At 31.7% G+C, this 24,912-nt stretch overlaps 2 protein-coding genes across 2 annotated transcripts in view; one reads left to right on the top strand and one right to left on the bottom strand.

The window, feature by feature from the left end:
* Positions 1-18,802, bottom strand: part of Rat1 (5'-3' exoribonuclease 2 Rat1) — a 35,359-nt gene extending 16,557 nt beyond the window's left edge. Inside the window, exons 1-15 of the mRNA XM_018542054.1 lie at positions 18,649-18,802; positions 18,089-18,216; positions 17,901-18,012; positions 17,652-17,825; positions 17,215-17,377; positions 16,664-17,124; positions 16,072-16,278; positions 15,731-15,868; positions 15,451-15,611; positions 15,106-15,274; positions 14,939-15,028; positions 14,311-14,467; positions 12,994-13,222; positions 12,514-12,720; positions 12,006-12,088 (exon numbers count right to left, since the gene is read on the bottom strand). Coding sequence (XP_018397556.1) covers positions 12,006-12,088; positions 12,514-12,720; positions 12,994-13,222; positions 14,311-14,467; positions 14,939-15,028; positions 15,106-15,274; positions 15,451-15,611; positions 15,731-15,868; positions 16,072-16,278; positions 16,664-17,124; positions 17,215-17,377; positions 17,652-17,825; positions 17,901-18,012; positions 18,089-18,216; positions 18,649-18,723 — 2,554 coding nt within the window. The 5' untranslated portion in view covers positions 18,724-18,802. The remainder of the gene's footprint in view (positions 1-12,005; positions 12,089-12,513; positions 12,721-12,993; positions 13,223-14,310; positions 14,468-14,938; positions 15,029-15,105; positions 15,275-15,450; positions 15,612-15,730; positions 15,869-16,071; positions 16,279-16,663; positions 17,125-17,214; positions 17,378-17,651; positions 17,826-17,900; positions 18,013-18,088; positions 18,217-18,648) is intronic.
* An 871-nt stretch (positions 18,803-19,673) lies between these two features.
* On the top strand, positions 19,674-21,390 carry LOC108775648 (cyclin-dependent kinases regulatory subunit). Its single transcript, XM_018542077.1, has 4 exons — positions 19,674-19,686; positions 20,413-20,472; positions 21,059-21,186; positions 21,293-21,390. Exons 2-4 carry the CDS (start codon positions 20,414-20,416, stop codon positions 21,388-21,390), a joined length of 285 nt encoding a protein of 94 aa, XP_018397579.1. The 5' UTR covers positions 19,674-19,686; position 20,413.
* The last annotated feature ends 3,522 nt before the right edge of the window (positions 21,391-24,912 follow it).

A 24,912-nucleotide genomic window follows, 5' to 3' on the forward strand; every position in this document is an offset into this window, starting at 1 on the left:
AGAGAGAGAGAGAGAGAGAGAGAGAGAGAGAGAGAGAGGCAGCAAGACAAGACGTCCGTATATAGGAACGAGCATGTTGAAGAAGAGGAAGAGGAAGAGAATGGTCCTTGTGCAGCAAGGACCCCAGGATACCGGCAAGGAGTATCCTAGAATTGTCGAGGATGCTTCACTCCCATCGCCCTCTTTTTCGTGCCCCTTCTTGGCTCCCCGTTCCCTCTTCGTTCCTCTTGCTCCACGTCTCTTTTTCCGGGTTGTAAATATGCCCCACTCTGTCCCATCAGGACTTATTCCTCGCAAAGGGAATCGTCGTCTTCTACAAGCGCTACACGGCGAGGGGGTACCGACAGCAGGGGACGTCCTTTTTCCCCTTACTTTAACGGACTTAGGCGTGGCTCGTTTCTTCTCTTCCTTTCTCTTCCACCCTTGTTTCATACCCCGCAAAACTTTGATACGGATTGCGAAATCAAGGGCTCTCTCCGAAAAGCCTAAAGTAGTTGACGAGTAGGTGCGTGCAGAGATATATATCTCGGCTTCATCCGCGCGAAACGTTCGTTTTTTATTTAAAAAAAGTCATTTGTTTTCCTCTTCATGACAATTTTTAAAAGAAGATTATCAACGTTGACTTTTTAATGCTCGATATATCTGTACGAGAACGGTCCACCATAAAAATGCCAGAAACGTAGAAAAAGAAAGGAGGATCTGCTTTCGAAGATTCCGCATTCGGCCAATAAAATGCGGCCCATCACACACGATCGTTAGTCAAGTTCTTGAAGATACGAAACTGGATCCTTCTGGAATGGGACGATAGGTCAACAAGTCGAAGCGACCCAAGTTCGAACGGAGAACCGAGAACTGAAGAGATCTTCACCTAGCCATTCGAGAAACCTGATACGATTTGCGAGATTCCCAACGGTATCATAGATCCCAAATTTTTTTCAAGTGTGTATTTATGTGGTATTTCACGCTTTCGATAGTAAAGGAGACCAAAAGACATCGGTACTCTTTCAGAAACAATATCATTAGAAAGCCGTTGGAAAATAGGTGCATAAAAAGAATATGTTTTTGTTGAAAATTTAGATACATACATATTTAAAAATAATTTTGTTGGACTATCAAAAAATATAAAATTGTATACCTAAGATACTCAAGCACGATGAGCTACAAAAAGTTTTAACATTCTATAACCAACTTGAGCGATCTACATAATTATTTTAATCCAACAAAATTATTTCCAGATCTCTGTGTGTAAAGCTAATTAACTTTCTGATATTTCAGTAAAACTATTCTTTCCATGTAAAAAAAGCATTTCGTGATTGTTTTAAATATAAATAAAGATAGTTTTCCAACAAGAGACACATATATAGAGATAAGAGTCTGTTTTTATTTTCCACTAAATATTGAACAAAGATAGAGGACAACTTTTATATTGATACATCTTTTGTTGAAAAGTTCTCTTATTTGTATAAGATTCCATTATTTGTAATTGTCTCAAAAAATGACTATAAATTATATAGTAATATAAACAACCACTTTCATAATAATAATAATACTATAACTATAGTCGTTTTCGAGGATTTTTAATGATACTATATTTGTTGATAGAACTCTGTTATTATTATTAATACCATAGCAGCAACAATCACAATCGTAGAAACATTATATAATTATAGTTACAAATCCAAAAATTTTTCTCAGCAAAACCGTTAAAAATAAATTCTTTTTTACTGCAGCGCACGACTTTTGACTCACCCTACGTGCATTCTTATTGCGAGAAATGGATTTTGAAGCCATCAAGAGGAACGGTATTGTTCAAACAGTCTATACGTAAAAAATCGCTCAATGTGGCGGCGCCTACAAAAATCCGATTCGCCGGATGATCCTCACCGTTTGCTATGGGAGGGCACAATAGAGGAGATTGAGAGAGCGGTGAAAACTGAAGAAGAGAGAGCGGGAGAAAAAAGGAAAGACGTCCCGAATTCTTATCCACAATCCTCGTTCCCTCACTTCGCGCGGAAATGAGGTGGAAAACCGCACCCTCCTGGGATCGACTCACCTTTTCTTTACGTTCCACGAGGATACTAACGTTGGATTTCGAGCACTACTGCGGTTCCCCGATATTTCAAACGTGTCCAAATCACGGAGCGGGTTCTCGAGGCAACCGAGCGCGAGGAAATTGTACGAAACTGCAAATGAAAAAGAACGTTTCTTCACAGAGTCGAGATTCCGCCCGCGAGAAAAAGGAAGAATGCAATAAAATGAAATGAGAGATGCCACGTTTAAAAAAAAAGACGTAATTTAACGAAGGATAACGTTTAAAAAATCGGCGATTAGACATTTAATAATATGCAAATTCTTTTACGAAAAATAAAATTGGATTTAAAAAAAAATTTGACTGGCAATTTAAACTTTCAAAATTTGAAGTCCTTTTAATAACGATCCCTGAAGGAGACATTTTCAGATATACATCAACGTTTACCGAAACTTTTTATTACTCGAAATGAAATTTTCTATTTGATATCGAGCTAGTGTCCTCTCGTTTGGTTAGTACCCTGTAGAGTTTTTATTGTGGAAACGAGTGCGCGTATCGTGGGGCGCGAGAGCTCGTCGACATTTTTGAATTAATCTCATTCGACTGCTCCCTTTATACGATGGTTCTCCCTCATATATCCCGTGGCGAGTCGTACCTAGCCGCTTCGTGGCTTCAAGGTTAATTGGAATGAAAGCGAAAAAGGAAAGAGCACGACACGAAGGAAAAAGGGGATGCTACCAGGGGCGGGGGTCAAAAGACGGCGATGATTTTCTTACAATCAACGAACTCTCTGCTAACTCACTTGTTAATATACGTAGAATTTAAGAAATTTTTTATAAATGAAATCTAACATTGTTACCCACAAGAGAGCTGTTAAAAAATGACTGAACAATCTTATACGTGTTCGAGACAAATTATCACTCAATATCATGCAAAAACATTTTTAGAAATGTAGGTAGAAATTTTACATTTGCTCTTTTTCGATAACTAGATATTTCGATAACTATAATAATTTCGAGAAAAGAAACGATTGATATAAAAATATTACATCCAGATATGAGTGACATGGCAGTCATAGTGTTGTAAACATAAATATTAGATTAAGACAGAGGGCGATTAATACTGCTGTCGGATTCAATTTGTTCTTATAGTGATCCATCTTCATAGTTATTATAGTATCACGACGTTCATCCTGTTCTCGGGATATCACGAAGCGAGGGTCGCACGAGAATAAAGAGAAGGAAATTAGGGTGTGGAACAGGTGTACCGCTTGATCTAGAAGCAGGGTTGTCCTTTCATAGTCTCTCGGATATACGGACCATTTACCTTTATGCGGTATTACGCGCGAAGAAGCGAGAGGAAAGGCCCATTCAAGTAAATCTGAACGCTAAACGAAACGCAATCTCGGTCCCCCACGAAACTGCAACCTGCGGCCTCTCATCTCGAGTAAACTATGGTAAACAGCCAATTATGAAAGACATTCGTTTCTTCGAGTCAAGTCACAGAGATGTAATTCGAGACGACACCATGTAAGCAAAATCAATGAAGTCAACGCGACGAGGAATTGCACGCCACATGACGTGACGGATCTGGCAGGACTAGATAAATTTTCTCGTAAAATTTGACATTTCTGAACGACACAAAGCTTTTTGCCTTATTGCGGCTAAACTAAATTACTCGAAAGCGAGATATTATGTGAAATTATTTCGTTTAATATATGTAGCAATGGATTGATCTTTTCACATGTCGCTCAAAAATTCATCAATACAAATCAAATTATCTCGTAGATTTTAAGTTAATTCCAAGCTAATGTCAAGTCAAGAATTATATGGAAAGAACGATTTTGCTTAAGTACTTAAAAATTTAATTAGATACAGATCTGAAAATCATTTTGTTAGACTATCAAAATAATTATTTAGGATTTACTGCTTTCAAGCATAAGAAATATTGCAAAAAGTTTCGACATTTTAACAACCAGCTTGAGTGTCCTGCATAAATTATTTTAATAGTCTAACAAGCTTATTTTCAGATTTGTATCTAGCTGAAGTTTCAGACAACAAATAGGAAATAAAGGATCCTTAATTCTTAAATAATTGGGTGTGTGAAGTTATACACTATACATTCAGTCCTGCAAACTGTGTATCGAATTTAATTGTCAGTCTTAAAACATAATTCCAACTAGAACTAGAGTAGATATTTTAAATAAAATTGACAAAATGATGATCATAGGAATCTCAGAAAGATTTTAATAAATAGTTTTAAGATTTTTTAAATTTTATATATTTTGGCAAAATTATTCTTTCCGTGTACCATTTCAGAATCTTTACTAGAATCGTTTTAAATGAACGTTCAAAAAGGAATTCTTTGTAGTCACAGGATAAAACTATAAAAGGCTTTTTCAATTAGCCGCTGGAAACTGACCCCTCACGACACACAAATCGAAATCGTGTGCTGATATCGGGACGCTCTAATAGAATTTCATGCTTATCGAGAATTGGACGTGTCAGGGGAACCGAATGGAGGGGTAGTCCGGGGGTCTTTTCTGCCGGACGCGAAGTTCAGTCAGGCGAGGAATTGATAATCAAAGCAACTCCGTCAAAGATCGATTGGAGTAGTCTGTTAGATTCAAACAGCATTCGACGTCCCTTATTATACACATCAGCTAAGTATTATTATCTCAATTAAATAATCCAGAGTAAAACAAATAAGAAGTAGTGAATTATAATTTACTAAAAATTAATTAGATATAGTTTTCTGCGATTGCGATTTTAAAATAAATATTTAGCTCCAAGTAAATTTTACATGATGTTTCTGAAAAACTATTCCACATTTTGCTTAATAAAAAAATTAGTCGCGTCGTGTTTCCAATTTTACCATGTATGTAAATTATATTATTCTCCTCTGATTTATGTACAGAATTTATTGCGCAGGAAAGTAATAAGGTATTAATTTTTTAACGCACGCAAGTTTGGCAGTTGAAATAGAAATAGAAATCGGAATAAAAATCTAATTACTTTTTCGGGACATTTTTATGCATATTTTTAGACACGCTCTTCTGCCACCCATCATTGTGAACCTCGCGCGCTCTTAAGCAAAAAAAAAAACTGTCATCTTTGACAGAGCAGAATAGAAGTAGTCGCACGTATCCTTAAGTGACAGCAGTGCTTCCACGCTAATGAGGCGCGGCGTAATTAGTGAGACTGTCTACCGGGTGGAGTTTTCACAAGAGGCCAGATCCCTCTCGACGCTCTGAGTCGCTCACTCACCCCTCTGTTCTTCACGCATCCTCGAACCGTACTACAAGATCTTGTTGATGCAAAGAAGGGAATTCGTTACCAGTTATCAAAAATATAAATTCGACTGTCATTTTTTCGTGACAAAAAAAAAGTGGAAGAAAAATTCTCGGCATCTTTTCACTTCAAATAAATCTATTTACAAGAAATTTTCAATTTCGATCTCTATATCGGATATAAATAGTTGCGTACAAGGTTGAGCAGTAACGCGTTACTTTTGTAATTACTTTTCATTACTTCTTTCCACCTGTAATGATAACGAATTCAGCCGTTATGTTTACTGTTACTTTAATTTCCTATTACTTTTATATTGTAATTATTCAATAAATCTCATTATTTTTAATTAGAAATAATTGAAATTTAAATATCGAAAAGTATTTTGTACTTTATATCTTAGATTGTATTTGTGCAATTAATTTCTTTTTTTAAAAACCTTCATACATTTTTTTGAAGAACAATAATTTGCGTGCGAGAAATGCATGGAAAAAACAATTTTGCTGAAATATCTAAAAATTTAACTATAGATTTAGATCTGAAAATAAGTTTGTTAAACCATCAAAAAATGATTATTTAGGATGCTCAAGTTAGTTATCAGAATGTCAAAACTTTTTGGAGCATCTCATCATATTCGGAAATTCCACACAATCATTTTGATAGTTCAATAAAATTATTTTTCAGACCTACGTTTAAATGGATGTCTAAAGAGATTTCCAGATCGACGTTTAAATTTTGGAAATTTCAGCAAAACTGTCTTTCCGTGTAGTTGAGAAGATCAACAGTGCAAGCGCTCGGATGCAAGCTAGTTTTTAGTAAAGCCATTCACAGACATGGCTATCACGCAAACAAAATAGCTGACCCCGGCTCTCAATGGACTCTGACGAATTTCACCGAGGGTTCGCGTTTCCGACGAGCGGTTGCAGCGGGTGGATTTTGCAGGAGGGGGAGAGCGGGAAGGCCGATTTAGAGTACAATGCGGCTCAATGCCGAGGAAATTAGCCGCGGCGCTGCCGGTGACGCCCGTCAACCCCATACCACGGAAAACAAGCCTCATGCCTTATGTCCCACAGAAGCACGCCGCTCCGATATTATCGCCCATCGACTAATTTATATCGTGTCAAATATCGTCACCAATAACCCGATACGCGATTGTCGAGATACGCCCCCTTCTCGATATGATTTAAGCCACTTTGGTCTTTGATACAAATACACAGAATCTCTCAATAATTTCAAATACAGAGAAAGTTGTAAAGACGTTCATATTAAAACACAATAGACTTACGTTAAAAATGGCGTAACATTAAAAAAAAAAGAAATAGCACATTTCGCGTTGGAATTAGTGTAAAATAATATATTTCTTATGTTTTCTTTCTTTTAATTATCGTTCTTTACTTTCGGTATTATTAGTATGAAAATAGAAAAATAAAATAGAAAAGTGAATATCTTAGGAGATATTTCGCGTTCCTTACATTAAAAGTGTAAAAATTAAGTATAAAATATCTTCCTTTTCTAATATCTCAATTATCAGTATCTAATAACTTTTGTATAATTCAAAGTAGAAAATTCTTGAATACCTTCAGTAAAAGTAGAAACGTGAAAATTCGCACGAAAAAATGTTTAGCTTCTAATTTTAATAAATTTAATTTATATTATGTAGACACAGACAGAAAGAAATGCGAATAAAAATGTAAAAAATATATCTAATCAATATATTAGAATTAATATTCTCGCGTAGAGTGAAAATATCAATGAGCATAAAAGAGTTGAATATTATATATATGTAATTATGTATTTGAATTGAAGAGAATAACTGTAAGACGAATGTCTGGTAATGAGATTGGCAGATCTTGATAATATAAGCCAAGTTTTCATTGGCCGTGAAAGCGTGCGTTATTAGTAATCGAAGTGCAAAATCCAACGCTATCGTGAAGCGTAATTCTCGTAATTCTCTCTCTCTCCCTCTCTTTCCCTCTGAAAAACCAAGTCAATGGCGATTAAATTTCCGCCTGTCTTTTGGCGTCAAGGATTATCAAATGTTCCTCTCATCGTCTCGAAGCGAGGGTCAAAAGAGAACCGTGGACATTGACTGCCTGCCAAGATCCGAGGGATAAGTTCGTCATTGCACGCGTAGGTGAATGGAACCCGTCTTTAATGGGGATCCCATGATGCGCAGGTAGATAAACGTACCGTGAATAGGCCGCGGGTTTGAATGAATGGTTAAAGAAACGACAGAAGAGAAGACGCGCAACCTTTCGTCCTGTCTCCTTTCAGTCCGCGTCTCTCCTACCTCTTCTTTAAGAATTCTTCACGCGTGTACAGCACTTACGCGTTTTGCGTATATCCGTTTTCCAATGAGTTAACACTGGAAGCTATACGTCGTTGTAATTAATTTTCGCGTCAGCTTCAACGGTGCAAAAAAACACACGTATTTATGAATTCTTAATCTGCACGTATTCTTCGCTTCTAATTTTTTATTTTGTAAGATTAACTTTAATTTCGATTTAACTCGCTATGTTTATCTTTTTTCTAGTTCTCAGAATTAGAAAGAAATAAAGAGTAAATTGAATCGAGATTGAAGTTAATCTTCCATTAGTAGAATCAGAGACTATTAATAATTCTTTGTTTTTCAAAACATAGATACAAAGAGAAAGAAAATGTCACTTTGTGAGAAATTTAATATCAACAAAAAATCCACAATTACATAAATATAATTTCGCTTGGTAGATCATAATAGTTGATCTTAAAATGACACTGAAGAGCGTGCAATCTCTCGTGTGTCTTGAAATACATGTACTCGAAATCAGGGAAACGACGTCAGGAGATATAATTTTCTAGAACTTTACTGATTCGAGATGGACTGTATCACCGGTGTTTCTATCACGGTAGTCGTACAGAGACTCGTCTTATGCCCAGTCTCTACACAATTCGAGCTTCTGCTGCTGTTGCTGCTGGCTGCTGCTGCTGGCTGCTGCTGCTGCTGCTGCTACACGAGTGTTTGCAGTCCACTCGAAACCAGTCCCGGCGAACAGTCGCGCACGTGTGTGCGTATAAATGTGCGTGCGTGCGTGCGTGCGTGCGGAGAGAGAAAATGGACGGGAGATGAAAGTAGACGAAGATATAACACCGACAGCATCGCGAGGCCAGAAAGGTTGCTTAATTTGTCTAACGAGGGCTCCCTGCACCTGTCATCCGGACACGGAGATGGACGAGCGGACAAAGTGCGGCCATCCCCCCGTCGGCCGAGCTCCTGTCCCTCCCAGCGAAGATACCGTTTACTTGTTTATTCGCTCGCCTACATCGTTTCGCTACTTCAACATCGTCAGATTGCGCATACCGGGTTAATAATGCACAACGCGAGCACGTTTACATCAAGCATACAATAGAGAATCTACGTGTATAGTATACGCGTAAAGACGCATTGGTGCGTATAGCGATTAATAGTAATCTGTTACTCTATATTCGGGAATAAATCTTATCAGGATTAAAAGTATGCAAATATAGGGCCACAATGTGAAACTAATAAATATAAAGGGAAAATATTAATCGCACTAATGCTCATTTTATTAATTATTTCTCCTTTAATTTGTTCTTGATTACTGATAGTTCCCTTTGCTTGATGCATATACATATTAACAATATTCCGTAATAATTGAAACAACAGTACCTTATAAATAGATATGCTTTTTAACAAGTGTATAGTGTTTCTAAAAAAAACGAAGAGAATCGTTTTGCTGAAGTATATAAAAATTTAGCTAGACAGTCAATCGTCAAAATAATTACATTGGATGCTCAAGCTACTCGCTAGAAAATTGTTTACATAATTATTTTGGTGATTGGACGTGATTCTTTTCATCTATTATCTAGAGCTAAATTTTTACACATTTCAGCAAAACCGTTCTTTCCGTTTAGACTATCAATATTAGAGATGTTTCGTATGCTCTAATTCTGAATTAATTTCTCTTAAATCTTTAGATGATACCGAGTCCATTAAAATCCTAGAATTGTAGAATTTTAAGTCGGAGCTAATAAATAAACTGTTAAAGTGTAATAATGTATCTGCGAGGAAGAGAAAAGGTGAACTTCTTGCGTTTTTCACAGGAAAACCATTTCGTATCCTCGACACTTATTCTCTCGAGGGTTCGCTTCTGTCTGTGCGTGGCATTTACTCCCCTCAGTAAATCAATCACACACGCTCATCGTACCCCATATAACGTTTTGTTTTTATGTTCACGCGTAAAGACAGTCGACAATAGGGCCGAGGCATATGATGCAGAAATAAGATACAACTTGTAAGAAATAATGTATGAGAAATGTGTAATATCTAGAAAAGTAATTAGGTATTGCAAAAAATCAATTGGAATGTAAATTTAATAAAACAGCGGATTAGAATGAATGCAACGAAACAAACACTGTTGATTTATTAAAGATAATTTCAAATTAAAGTAAATGTTATTAATAGATCTATTCGCGTTACTTGTATCTACTTTTTGCATTCAGCATCTTCGCTTTCACTCTTTTCAACGTCTGAATATATATTTATCTCCTTTTAAGTTGTACTTTTTGTAAATTTGAAACAACGCAGATAGACCTTTGTTATATGTCTCTCCCTTCTCTCTCGTTTTCGTTTCAGATTTAAATAAAAGTTGTCAACTTTTATTTAAATCTGTGCGGATAAATTGTTTAGAGTTGCATATTATCAGAGAGTGCATGTTATCACGTTTTCTTTTGCAAAATAGGTCCTCTTATACGTTATTTAAAATATTTTCATAATTCCGTCAATACACTCAAAGAAAAGTTTTTGATACTTGTGCTTATAATTGCATAGAAAAATATATAATAAAGAATTCCATTATAGAGTTCCTATATAATCACAATATTATACCATACAATTATAATAAAAAATACCAAAAATTTATCTCTTAGAGATAAATTGCTTAGCAATAAAGGGTTAATCGAAATCATTATAGAAAACATTTTTTATGACTTCTGCGTGTATCCTGCGGATATCACAACAGCTTTTGTACGAACATACCGGAGAACGCAACAAAGACGGGGAAAGAGAACGCGGTGAACAGGAGGGGGCGGTACGACGGTAGGCACGTCCGCTAATTGGATAATTACGGAGTGCGCCGCGTTTGTTTTATAATTGGGCGAAACCGGGGAACCGTCGTTGCCTCGACGTGCCAAACAACAAAACGGTCGAAGTCACGCTCTACGTGACGAACTACCCTTGGAGCTAATCCAGGAGCCGAGGGTTCGCATCCCTCCGACTCCCTAAGCCCGTTCCACCCCCATCGGCTCGTGCTTTCGAGCCCTCCGCGCCAGCCAACGTCAACCACTCTCCGACTCGCCGCCGATTCATCGTTTGTCCACCTACCAACGGTTCACCACCGCCCACCTTCGTAACACGGGTGACACGACGTGGGGCAACCTGTCGTATCTTCTCCTTTCTCTCCAATTTTACGAAGAATAGAATATTATTTAAATTCAGATCATTCCTTAGGGCATCATTTATTTTAAGAAAGAAAATTTTGTTTTTCTACAAACAAAATAAATTTTTTTACATTAGATTAATTCGTCATCTCCCCCTTCTCTTCATGGAGCGATAAAGTATAATATAATTTGGATTTAAATCATTCAATATTTTTTAAATATAATTTTGAGATGACATCTTTCACGTTGGGATTGAAGAAAAATTTGTTTATGTTAGTCAATGAAAATAAACTGAAAAATTTGTTTCCCATTTCTTCAATCGTGATAAAAGAATAATAAAAGCAGCGATCACAGTATAATTCGACGTAAATAATCTTATTAACGATAATTTTTTAACCGTAATTAAATAAAAGACAAAATAAGAAATGCGCCCTAAGAGTCGATACGGTAAGAAAGAAAATTTCCTCCCAATGCCATCAAACCTGAAGAAGTCGCGTGCAAGCGCTTTTATTCGACTCTTCTAATCTCAGTATTGTCAGAAGAACAAGGGGTAAAACAAGTAGTAGGAGAAACTGGTCCCAGTTAGAAAACGATTGACTCACTGACTGACTGATTATGAAACGCTCTTTCGTTAGGGTTCGCAACGCGAGCCCTTCCCGACCCTTCAATTCAATCCCTTCCTTGCTTGGCGTTTCGATCTCAGCGTAAACACGTCTCGTGCATCACCTAGCTACATCAAAAGTTAGAAATTTAGGTGCAATAAGCACGAAAAAAATAATTGACGCTGAACCGCTTTAATTATTTTAAAGGAAGAAGGGCATTAACGATGAAAGTAACGATAAAAAAAGAATCGTTTCATAATCACTTCTAATATAGTAGAATAATACAGTAGAATACTCGTTCATTAATTTTTACAATTTCATTCATATTTCAGAATTTTAATATTAATATGAGTTTTAATTTAACTAAATATGAGAAACGTCAATTTCCTTCTCACATTTAATTTATTTATTCATACAAACTGTCCAATTTCTGGTCTTAATTATTCAATATAAACTTTTCTCATATAATGTTGCTCTAATTTCAATAAAATCAGAGACTGATATTAGTGTAATTTCCTTGATAAAAAATCGTTTAAAGTTTCTTACTTTCATTACTTTTTGCGTCTTTAACATCATAATTCTACATCTCTGATAAACGTATTAGGTAGTTTCTAGCGCGAGAGACATGTGTATAAAAATGATGTGACTTACCATGAAGTTGCATATACAAATTCGTCGGCGGAGGAATATTCGCATACGTAGCTGACTGTCTGTTATTACGATTCACATGATGACTGTAAGAAAACATTTTGTCTTATTTAATGTCTGCACATTTGCATAATAATATGATATAATAGAATATTCTATTGCAAACAAGAAATTATTTCTTTAATATAAAAAATTTTATGTATATATTAAATATTATTCTACGCAAAAATAAACTTGAGAAGAGTCATAAATTTATCTGAGATTTAAATTAAATATATAGTTTAAAATTTTCTTAAATTTGTGTTATTATTAGATACTTTTATTACAATTTATGCAATCGCAAATTATTTTCCACTGTCAACATCAAACATTTTTATTATAAAAATTTCTTATACATCTTCTGTTCGAAATAAAAAAAGTAAAAGGAAATGCAAATTCTAGATAACAGCAAGAAATATATTTATAAATAAAGTTAAACAACAAATGATTGATCATAAGAATTAATACTTACTCAAGCATTCTATGTCCTGCCTGTCCTAACGAAGCTGATTGTGTAGATCGGGTGAAACCAATTTGTGGTACCCATTGGGCTCCGTTTTTATGATTCATAGCGTCAAAGTCTTGCGGCTTCAAGACGCGCGGTGGTTCTTGAGCTCCTTTTAGTTTGCGAGCAAGGAAAATGTAGTTGTTACTGTACTTAGGATCCTTAAACTTGATACTGTAAGTCAAGAAAAAGATACATCTAGACTTTCTTCTATCTTTGATTGTCAACGATTAATAATAGATATACTAGATTAATAATCAATATATCTACTGGGATTCTGCAACTCTTGACAATCAAGGATGTTGATATCGTTATGTTATTATTGCACAGGTATTATATATTATAAAAAAACTGTGCAATGACAATATAACGATAATGATTTGTTAAGAATTACAGAACCTCAGATTAGTTTGTTTTAAGAAGATTGCGTAACGAATGTATACGAACCAGTATACTTTGTTGTTCCTAACGGGTAAACCTCTCACGGGTGAAGGCAACGTGCCACCGTCACTCACACAGTCTTCCGATAGGTACACAGTACCTCGCATCCCGTCTATGCTTATCTCGACCTCCTTATCGAATCCTATGTGATTCGTGTATAGACCTTTTATAAAGTGGTAACCACTATTCTCTATTCCGACATACAGCCTGTCGTCACCACGAACGTTTCTCTTTTCTGAAAATGGAAATGCAACATGAAATGAATGTAATACTAAATATGCATCTATATATATATGTAATTTACAATTATATCATTCCGCATGTTAATTTAAAAATATTCAAATATAAGTACAACTCTTTTTCTGAGAAAAGTAAGAAAATTAGGCAGGAAACGCATTGAAACGCATTCGCATCTCGATAAAAGTCTGTTCGCGTTGCTTCCACTTTTTGCACTCGGAATCTCTTTCTCAACGTAAAAAAAACGTTTTTTCAACGTGTAAATATATATCTATCTCTCATTTAAAAAATTTCAAGCAATGCGAACAGATCTTGAGTCTCGCTGAAGTTAGCTGAAGTTATTAAAGAAACGCAAAGAATGATACAATTCAAATTTTCACTTTCTTATGCCAGTATATTGTGTATATTAACAATCTGTTCTTATTTTAAGATGCTAATACGATTGTGTAATTGGTCCATGATATTTTAAAAAACTAACTAAAACTACTTATTTATAACAGTTCTTAAACATAAGAAGACAGAGACAAGAACCGACTATGAATGTACTGGCTTTAATGCCGTGAACTTTCAAAATTCGAATTTGTAGTCTACTTCAAGGAGGCGCAAGAATTTAGTTCACGCTAGTTTGTCATCAGCGAGACGTTATTAAAAATGAATAGAAAAAGCCATATTCGGTCAAGATGAATCTTCGTGTCTAATTTATCTACTTTATGTATATTTATAATTTTTATGCTGATTCTACAATGAGTCGGTAATCGGTAATCCTAAGTTTTAACGTAAAAATGGATGAAATTGACCAACAGCTAACTTGTACAACTAAAATTACCGACAATTTTCTTAAGACTAGCTAAATTCGACTTTATTCCTTTTTCCTATTAATCAAATTAAACGACTGAACTCATAGATGCGAAAAATTATTTAAGTAAAGATTAGTTAAAACTTAAGATTTCCGACTCATTGTGTGTAGAATCAGTTTCAGAGTTCAAACAAACTATGCGTCGGTGTCATTTGTGGGTCGATAATTATACAAATATTAAACAAATTTACATGAAATAGGTCTTTAAAAAAAACGTTTGTATTACTTACTTTCTGCTTCTGTTAAACTATCGTAGTATGGCGCCAAAGCCTTAAATAATCTTTTTTCATCAACAAACGGAAGCAAAGCAACGCCTTGCCAAGCAAATTTCTTTCCGTTCAAATCAATTTTAAAATCTTCTGGGTAAAAGTCAATGATCTGAGATTTCTGTAAATAAATAAGTTATAGATAAAAAAAATATAAATAACATTGTATAACAAAAATAGTAATTTATTAAAAAGTAATTTACTAACTTCTAATTCAATTATGTATATATAATAATTATTCTTTAGTATTTTATTTTATTCATATTTAATCATATTTATTCACTTTTTTCTCCTTTTTATTTATAAAATAATTGTATTTATTTCTAATATATTATTTGAAAAAAAGTACTAAATATATACAAAGAAATCAATAATTTTAACTAGATTTTATTGGGATAATGTATATACTCATTATAACACTTCAAACTTATCGAAGAAACAGATAAAGCTCTTTTATCTAAATTATTTATTTCCGATAAGCAAACCAAAGCCCCCAGTAACAATATTTTATCAAATTATTTTAATTTCATTGTTTAAAATGATTAATATCATTTTACTTTCATTTTTTTAATCATGATAAAAGTATACATACTGGATTCGTCATTAATTTCGCCCATGGTTCAGGTACATGTTTTCTACTAGCAGCAGGAAATACGCCCATCAATTGCTCTAATGGACGAAACTATAAAAAAAAAAACATTAATTACATATTTATAAAAAAAAAATGCTTGTAATTTACAAAGAATATATAACACTTACTGGTACAGTACCCTTTTCAAATTCTGTAGAAAGACCACCAATATTAATAAAGTCACTTGCAAATGGCGCATAGTGATATGGGAAATACCATCGCCATGATGCACAACCTTGATAATAATATCGCAAAACCCAACATAAACCTCGTACGTATTGTAAAGCGACATTATTTCTACAATCAAACAAGTAGGACCAGCATTAATATGAGATCACGTGGATACATCTTTTGCAAAATAAATTCTACTTTATTTTGCAAGATATAAAAAAAATTTTTTTTATATTTTTATAAAATTTAAAAACGTTTATAAAAACATTTATAAAAATTATTCTATCTTCACTCTTTATTACCTAAATGCGAGATTATCGGAAGATACGTCAAATTTAGATTCATAGTATCGATCTTTAAAACCGTCTTCCCAAAGTCGCACCTCGTCATGCGCTTGGTCATCATCTGAGTTATTCGATGAGATTTCATCAATTTTACGTTTCTGTCCTTTGTTGCCCGTATTCTAGTAACAAAATTAAAAACTTAAGATAAAGAAAAAATATTACATATACATATTAAAAAATAACTAGGGGTATTTAAGAATATGTAATATTTATTGCTAAAAGAAACAAAATTAAATACCTCAGGCTTTAGCATGCTTTCCAAGACGCTAGTGTTTGTATTATCGGCGGCATTTGTATTATAATTTCTACCCTGCACACGCATTTTATAAGCTTCATAACGTGCATTCTCTATAGGTTTTACCGTTTGTCCAAGGGCCTATAAAAAAATTATAAATATACCTTCAAAATTGTATTCATACTCACGAAACTACAAATGTTTAATAAATCTTTTCTTAGCAACATTTGATGAGCTATTAATTTTCAAAATTTTAGATAGAAAAATTTTAATTAATCAAAATAAAATTCATATCAGTTTAATTTCTCATAAATATAAAATGTGTAATAAAAAGAAAATCTTACAGTCGGTGCAAATTGGCCTGCAGGAATCCACGTTGGTTTAAAACTACTAATGATTTCGTTTCTCTTCTTTTTGTCTTTTTCACGTTGTTTAAAAGCCAATTCATTTTGTTGCCTCTTCTTAAAAATTTCATCTTCTGCATCTCCGAGCTCTGACATTATCAATTGTACACGATCTAAATTAACGTCACCGCTATCTGTCAAAAAACCCTGTAAATAATTTAAAAAATTACTGTCTGCAAACAATTATTGCGAATATTTACTCTAGCAATAATATTAACATCTAATAGACGTTTTCATAAATATACAGAATTTAAAGACGAATTAAATAATTATAAATGTATAAATATACACAAGTAGAAAAAGATGCAAAAATATCTAATTAATAACTTTTTTAATGAGTCAGAAATAATTAAAAAAAAAATTTAATATAGATAATTGTATACAATATAATAATAAAATATGTACAAATTATACTTAATTCTTTAAACAATACAAAGTATATTATAAAAAAGTATAATTTTTTAATCAGAATAAGAGCATAATTTTTTAATTACTAATTTTTTAATCTTATTTTGTAAAAAATATTACATACTCCAGTTTTATATACTGCTCTTTTATATAAAGCAACAAGTCTGTCAATTGCGCCTTCTCTAATCTCCAGAGAAGGAAGATGAGGCAAAAAATCGTTTCCTACGAAGAAACACATAAACACCCAATCATCAACAGCTCGCTCAAAATCATATTTGAATGGTAGATTTGGCATATGCAATTCTCTTTCTAAATATTCTCTGAGAACATTTAATCGCACAAATATGAACTGGCATTCAGATCCGTATGTGTTCTCCTCTGGCTTTTGGTTTGGTTCCGCGCCTGTACACTCACGCATTTCATGCCCTAACTGACCACATATATCGCACGGTTTTGGCTTATTTGGCTTAAATTCTTCACGAATAATAGTAAAATTAGGTTCGTGTGTAGCGAGACCTAACATAATTAAATCAGCATCCGCTCCACATAAAACATGTTGCGTATTAGGATCATGATCGGGTTGCGCTACAACGCATTAAAAAAAAATAAAAAATTTGTTATTTCTAGTGAAATTCTATAATTTATACATATAAAATAAAATACACAAACACTTACCTCTTTGTCGCCGTATAAAATCCATTATTTTATGTTCTCCTTCACCTGGAACATTAGCATCGCTTAATATTACTTTAATATTTCTCCAGCCTGGATCATTATTCAAGCGATCATGAATGTAATAATGTAAACATGACGATAATCTTGCCATAAATGGTGTGCCCTGAAATACAAAACTTTTGATGAATACAGTACATAACTTTATAGTCACCAATGTATATTTTCAAAATTAATAATTATTAATAAAAAGTCATTTTATTTGTTAAAAAGTATAAATATGTTTCAGATCTTAAATATATTCTATTTTTTATTAAATGGATACTTTTTTAATAATAATAATATAAACAAAATTAATAATTTAAGTATTTTCATAAATATTCTATATTCTATTCGTTATTATATAATATATTGTATTATTATAATTTGTGGTTACAAACCGGAGTAATACAATTACTATCAAAATGCTCTTCTTTTGGTTTTTCAGGAGGCAAGGATGCTCCTTTGAGGCTTAATTCAGAACGTATCCTCTCTATTTCATTAATCTTTTCTGTTGATTCTTTTGCTGCACGAAATCGTCGAGATCTTTGTTGATTCATTTTTGCTCTTGGTGCCTGTACAACAAAACATTACACATTATAATCCTATCGGTTATCTTTTTCTTATATTTAATATGCAAAAATACTTACAACACCATCAATTGCCATATAAAGTAATTTCCTTGGTCTAACAATGCGAAACAATCTGTCAATACACTCGAAAATAGCTTCCATCATCTCATCTTCATCCTTGGGAGCTGGTCTATATTTATATAAGAACAAGATTACATAAGCAATTTATCAAAACAATAAATCATTTGTATTTTGTTTATACTTACTTATCCTCAGGATGCGTACAAGGGTGTATTATACCGTTCATGTCAAGATACAAATTATCAAATTCTACCCCATTTGGATTTGGCTCTGCCGAATTCACAGGAATGCATACCCCGTCTGCAGACACTGACTATAAATATAAAGTATCAAAATTTTACTCTTTTTTATAGAATACATTACATTTAGAATATTATTGAAATGATTTGAGATTGATAATTTAAGATTTGAAATAATAAAAGTCTAATATTACACTCATTTAGATTTTAACATTAAAAATGCAAAAGTAATTTAAATGTACACAAAAATTACTAAAAAAACTTTGATTTCCTACGTATTAAATTTTATGAATCAAAGCAAAGGATTTTACCATCTAAAAACAACCATCTAGAAAGTTTCAAAATTAATTCTTGAGCTCAATTAAAATAAAACAAAGGCACATAATCAAAAAATTTACGCGATTTGTCTCAAGAATCATATCTCATGAAACGAGATGTAAACGTGGATAAAATGTAAAATGACAAACATGTAAAACGGAGGAAAACTTATTAGAAATCTAACCTACCTTTTGCTCAATACACTCCACAATTACGGAGGGATATTTGCGGCTTAGCCAACGAAAAAATGCTGGAACACCCATCGTCCGTTCGTAAATTGCTTGACAGTATTATGAAAATTTATAATTACAGTCACAGCACTATTGTGTCATATTAAAATTATGAAATCAACTACGTCAACGCGTATGTTTAACTTTAACCTAAATATAGGTTAGAATTGTTACGCTTGGCTATGAATGAAAGGCCGCAGCACACACTCTTGCATGACGCATAATGAATGACGCATAAGAGAATCAACCAATCAAAATGCTTCTCTTCCGTGAAGTGAGAGGAAATGAAGGACTCTGATTGGTTGATTCTCTTATGCACTATGAATTATGCGTTATGCAAGAATCTGTGCTGCGGCCTTTAAGCTATATCCACACAACTTGCATAGCTGAGTAAACGCATGCATAAAGATAATTATCCAATCGCATTTTCCTTATAGGGATGCACGTAAAATGTGATTGGATAATTTTCATTATGCATACGTTTATGCGGTTATGCAAGTTGGGTGCAGTCGAGTTGCCGCTACAAATGCTTTGAAGCATTTTTTGATTGGCCAGTTAATAAAATTCTTTTTTCCGATTGGTCAGGCAAGTGCTTTGAAGCATTCGTAGCTGCAATGACCACATCCTTTGTGTGGATATATCTTAAATCTCAATTTTTAATGCGTAGTCTAATTCCGGCCTTATATAAGTGTCTCCTATTGAAAAAACCAACGTAACACTGATGTAATTGAGAGCAAATCAGTTTACATATTTTCAATATTAATAAATAAATTAATCCTTTTGTTTAAAATCCATAATTTATTTTAATGTTTAAGAAAAAGAAAACGAAGATGCTGAGTGTAAAAAAAATTCTTGAGAAACTTCAAAGTGGATGCATTTTTATTGTTCATAAAATTCGCAATAAATCGTATCTAAATATTCGTATTCTATGTTTCAAATATATGTGCGTTCCAAAATATATCAAAATATATGTCATCCCATCTTTGAGTGCAACAGGTATGTTGCGTGGTTAAATATTAAATTGAGAAATAAATAGAATACGTTGCACAGTATGTAAGTAATTAATAAAAATATATTGAAATTGTTTCTCCTTGTCGTTAAAATCGTGAATCTTGCTATTATTTGCGATATTTTTGGGCAAGATCTTTCAAATAAAGTTTTTGAAGGTTAGAAAATCTATTGTACCGACTGGATAAAAGTGCGCGCGAATGTAATTGTAATGTTGATTGAAAATGTGATTTTTATATTATGGTAATTATATATTAGAATTTTTTATGTAATGATATTATTGATCCATTTTTTCATATAAAGAAATTATACAAATGCAATTTTATTTTACAATCTCACAATCTTTTATTACATAATATATTTCTTGTTTTTTTAATTATATGAAAACCTTCCATTAGAATTAGTAATATTGTTATAAAACTTAATCATAAAAATTATATTATATTTGCATTTATCAACAACTGTCTTATTTTTATATTAATTGTAAGTAGCTTATAAATTATATTAATTAAATTATTAGAGAACAATAGAATTTCTTTTATGATTAGTTAACAAGATTTTTATTACAAAACAATTACATATATATATATATATATATATATAAAGACTGTTCTTTTCTTAAAAAAGACTTTACGATTAGTTAGCTTATATATTTCTTTTGTTTTTTTAAAATTGTTTAATTTTTGTTGTTTTACTTATTTTAATTTCAATTAGAATGCCAGTAGACCAGATTCAATATTCTGAAAAGTACAATGATGATAGATATGAATACAGGTAAGAATTTTTATTGTGTATGTGTGTGTATATGTGTGTGTGTGTGTGTGTGCGTGTGTGTGAATTTAATGTATACATACATCTATATAATAAGTACTCAGCAACAAAACCAAAATCAAAACATAAGATTTGTCAAAGATATCTTTTAAGCGTCTTTAGAATGTCTTATTTATGTTTTGTTTTTAGACATGTATGTTGTCTGAGTAATGAGTCGTAAAAATAATTGTTACTATTATTTAAATATCAACTTTTATTGTAGTTATATTTTTTTTTATAATTTCAGTCGCATTATATTATTTATGCAAAATTTTATTTTATGACAATCATTCTTGGCAATTTAATTTCTTTGAAATTGTATTAATTTTTTGTAAAATTAGATATGAATATAGAAATTTAAGTAAAAGAAATTCTTTTTTCAGAGATTTCAATTAAAAAAAAGATTTTCTTGTATATATAATTAAAAATATATAGAAGACTTTAAACTATTTTAAGTTTTCAAAAATATAATACTGTTGAATTGAAGTTAATATCATTAAGTGTTTAATGTAAATTAAGTTATGTAATTTCAATTGAAAATTATGTACAGGCATGTGATACTACCAGGTGATATAGCTAGGCATGTTCCAAAGACTCATCTCATGACAGAAACTGAATGGAGAAATTTAGGAGTCCAACAGAGTCCTGGATGGGTTCATTATATGATGCATGGACCAGGTATAACTTGATAAATGAAAATTATTTAGGAAAATATGTGTGTGCATGAATTATAAAAAAAAAATTAGCATTATTTATCACAATACAATCTAAAAAATTTTTTCAGAGCCACATGTTTTATTATTTCGAAGAATGAGAACTGATCTTGTGGCAGCACCTAGATGTACCACTTTACAAGGAGAGCCTATTACTTGTTACAATTGAATCTGACGTGATAATCTAGTATGAGATAATATGAATGAAAATGTGATGTATATTGACATAAGATTGTGTTCTACAATATTTATAAATATTTATTAATAGCTGAAGATTGTAAGCATTAAAATATGTTACGTTTTATCATTCTCATCTGCATCCTTTTACATGTAAAGTAAAAAAAAATCTCAATTATCTATCAAGTATATATCGTTAATTTCTCTAAATGAATCTTTTTTAAGAAACATGTAATTATTTTTCGTAATATTAAATAATTTTGCATAGAAAATTTGCATAATTTTTTTCTTCAATAAATTTTAGAAAGCAAACAAATTATGAAAGTTTTTCCCTAATTCCTAATATTCCCTAATTTGTATCCAAGTGTTGCAAATTTCATATATATCACATAACACAAAAGATCATTAGTCGAAAGAAAAAAGCTAATTGGAGATAGAAGTAAATTTTTAGAAGACAGGAATAAGAACCAAATTCGATTAGTTATTAATTTATTGATGATCTTATTGCTGTAAGGTTATTGCATGATAGAGATGGAGTACTCTGGATTTAAAATGTTAATCATTTTAAGCATGTATTTTCTTTCTTCGGAATTTCGTTGCTTTGCGTGTCTGTGCACAGCACGCGATGAATAATTATAAAATCTGTTTATCTATTAGCTAAACTTTTCATATTTTGAAAAGTATATACATATCATGTATATTGGAACATTCCTTGTAACAAGAAAGTCATGCATTACTGCTTATTTATAATAATTTTTAATATGACAGTTTTTTATAATTTTTATATTAGATTTCGAGAAGTGTAATAATATAATATTTGCTTATAAAATTGAATTAACTTTCTATAATTTAGAAAGCAAAGGACAGAAGATTACTATAACAAATTAATATCAAAACTAAAATACAATGTATTTATAAATACGTTTTATTATAATTAAAATTTTTATACGTTTTATTGTAAAAATAACTATTCGGGTTCAATAAAATTTTTATTATGTGACTTAGAAAACGAGATTTTATATATTTACAAAAAGTTTTGTTGGTATCTTCTTAGCATATAATTTTCCATACATTAGATATTACAATTAAGTTATATACAAGATAAATCTAAAGAGTTATTACAAAATTTATTTAGGTATATGATTGTCCAAGATTTATTTTCGCAGAGTTATTGCGATAGAACGATAATCGGTTAATATTATATGCAGATCGCGTGCGTTTCCTCCGCTAAATGACACAAATAATCAAGCAGGAACGATAACAATGGATTGATAGGAAACATTCACGGAAGCATGCGAGCCATTTAATGGTTTTTCCGTTAGTAATCAGAGATGCAGCGTGTGGTAGTGAGTAAAGAATAAGAATTCTCGTGTAGTTATCCTCCTTATTATCCCTTTCTCTGGCTTCCTTATCGATTATTTCTTAATATTGCGGGTAGGGAGACACCGCAAAAAGTATGGATAGAAAAGTTTTGTTGTAAGTTAAGAATTTAAGACGCTAGAGGCAACTATACTCGATTAGAACGATAGCTCTTGTGCATTTTGTAGCGGTTTACCGATGTTTGAAGTCTGGTCTGCATTAAATTTTATATATATGGTATATATATAATTAACAGCGAAAAAAAATTGAATAATTATTATTGATCAAATTGAATATCTCTTCGTAATTCTCAACTATGTATAAGTGACATCACAGTGAGTATATTTTTTCACATCTATTGTCTATATGTGTTTCTTGTTAAAATGTTAATTAAAACTGAAAAACTATATTTCTGTTCGTATATTTTTAGTTTCGTAAATTTTTAATTAAATTTAAAATTTTTGAATTCGTGATTTTCAATATCAAAATGTTCAATGTTTATAACAAAAACGAACGTTAAACGCTTCATATTTTAATTCTTCAAAACGATATATTAAGAAAGCAATTTTGTTTTACTTTGAACGATGTTGTTTAAATATTAATATTATTTATTATATTAATATTTATTGATTGAATACTTTCTAAACTTTAATAAAACAGATGTTTTAGGTAAAGAGACGATATGGTTCATCACTCAAAAGGACAGTCAGCAGTACAAGTAAGACGAGATTCTTTTATTATACGAAACGCGCTTTTAGTAAATGAAGCATCTATTCACGTGAAAAATGGAAGTTACAATAAGGCCATATTTTTGTACAATCAAGTAAGTTTTTAATTTATTATTAAGAAAAGTTGATTATATAAACTAAATTAAGTACTAAAAGATTATTATCAAAATATATTACTGTATTATATAAAAATTTATAATTTAGATAAAATGTTTAATTGTTAAATAATATATATTATATATAGATACCTAAGAGGTATCAATAAAAGATAATATTGTATTGAAGAGAATAAGATTATTTTTATACATATATAATTAGATGTAAACTGATATATTTTTAAGTAAAATGTTTGATATATTTTTTGTACTTTGGGGAATATGAAAAAAGGAGAAAAAATCTACAAATAGAAATATATAGAAATCTTTTGACGAATTTTAATTATTATAATAACTCTCTTATACAATATATCAAAATTGAAGAACAAAGACGAAACAAGAATTTTGAAAAGATACATGTAACGAAAAATAGATAATGTTATTATTAAGTTTTTTATATTATCTATATAAGTTAGTTGAATATTGTTTTACAACAATATTAGCGAAATAAAGCGAAAAAAATATATTATATATAAATTATTGCGGTTTTTTTTATATTGAATTTATATATAAGATGTCAATGAAGCAACTTGCGGAATAATTTCTTCAAAATAAATAATAGACGAAGCAACATAGGTACATATACATATAATATCCATGACGTAAGAATCACAGAGGTGTAATATTCTCGTGGATGCGCAGTTATATTCAGCTATCATTATACAAAATGTTACACTTGATATTCTTGTGTATCATATATGACAATATTCCACACAATTATACAAAACAGATGCTTGTATTTCAAACACATTTATAACGATATTGACACTTATTTAGCATATATAGGTATAGTTCACGTTACATATGTATTATAATTTCAAAAATAAAAGCGTGTATTTATTGATAAAACTGTGTTCTATGAATACGGGTTAGACGAATCTTTCACAATTATTTCAGCAATATTATTAATAATGCAATATTGCTGTAATGTTACTGCGATATTATTAGAACGTTGCAATATTACTATAATATTATTGGAACTTAACAATATGATGCAGTAATTAAAATTGCGCGCACTGGAATAATTTAGAACTGTAATAGAATCTATCTTATGGGTTAAAATCTTTATGAATTTTTTTTATAGATGTATTGCGAAAGACTTCTTTATGGCGGTAGACTGAGAAATGCTTAAAGAAAATGCATTTTCTAAAAAAAAAAAAATATCTCTTCATCTGTGTTCTAATTAAAATGCTAAAAATCTAGTGTCACCGTAACGTCAGCTATACATTTTTAGGCTGGTTGTGAATTTTGGAACACAGCCAGATAAGTATA

The sequence above is a fragment of the Cyphomyrmex costatus genome, unplaced genomic scaffold, assembly GCF_001594065.2.
Source record: "Cyphomyrmex costatus isolate MS0001 unplaced genomic scaffold, Ccosl1.0 scaffold302, whole genome shotgun sequence".
NCBI lineage: Eukaryota > Metazoa > Arthropoda > Insecta > Hymenoptera > Formicidae > Cyphomyrmex > Cyphomyrmex costatus.

Bases quoted from the DNA above. Each gene is read 5' to 3' on its own strand.
- LOC108775648 (XM_018542077.1), top strand. From the start codon at position 20,414: ATGCCAGTAGACCAGATTCAATATTCTGAAAAGTACAATGATGATAGA. The intron at 20,473-21,058 runs GTAAGAATTTTT...AATTATGTACAG, and splicing joins GATGATAGATATGAATACAG to GCATGTGATACTACCAGGTG. The intron at 21,187-21,292 runs GTATAACTTGAT...AAATTTTTTCAG, and splicing joins TTATATGATGCATGGACCAG to AGCCACATGTTTTATTATTT.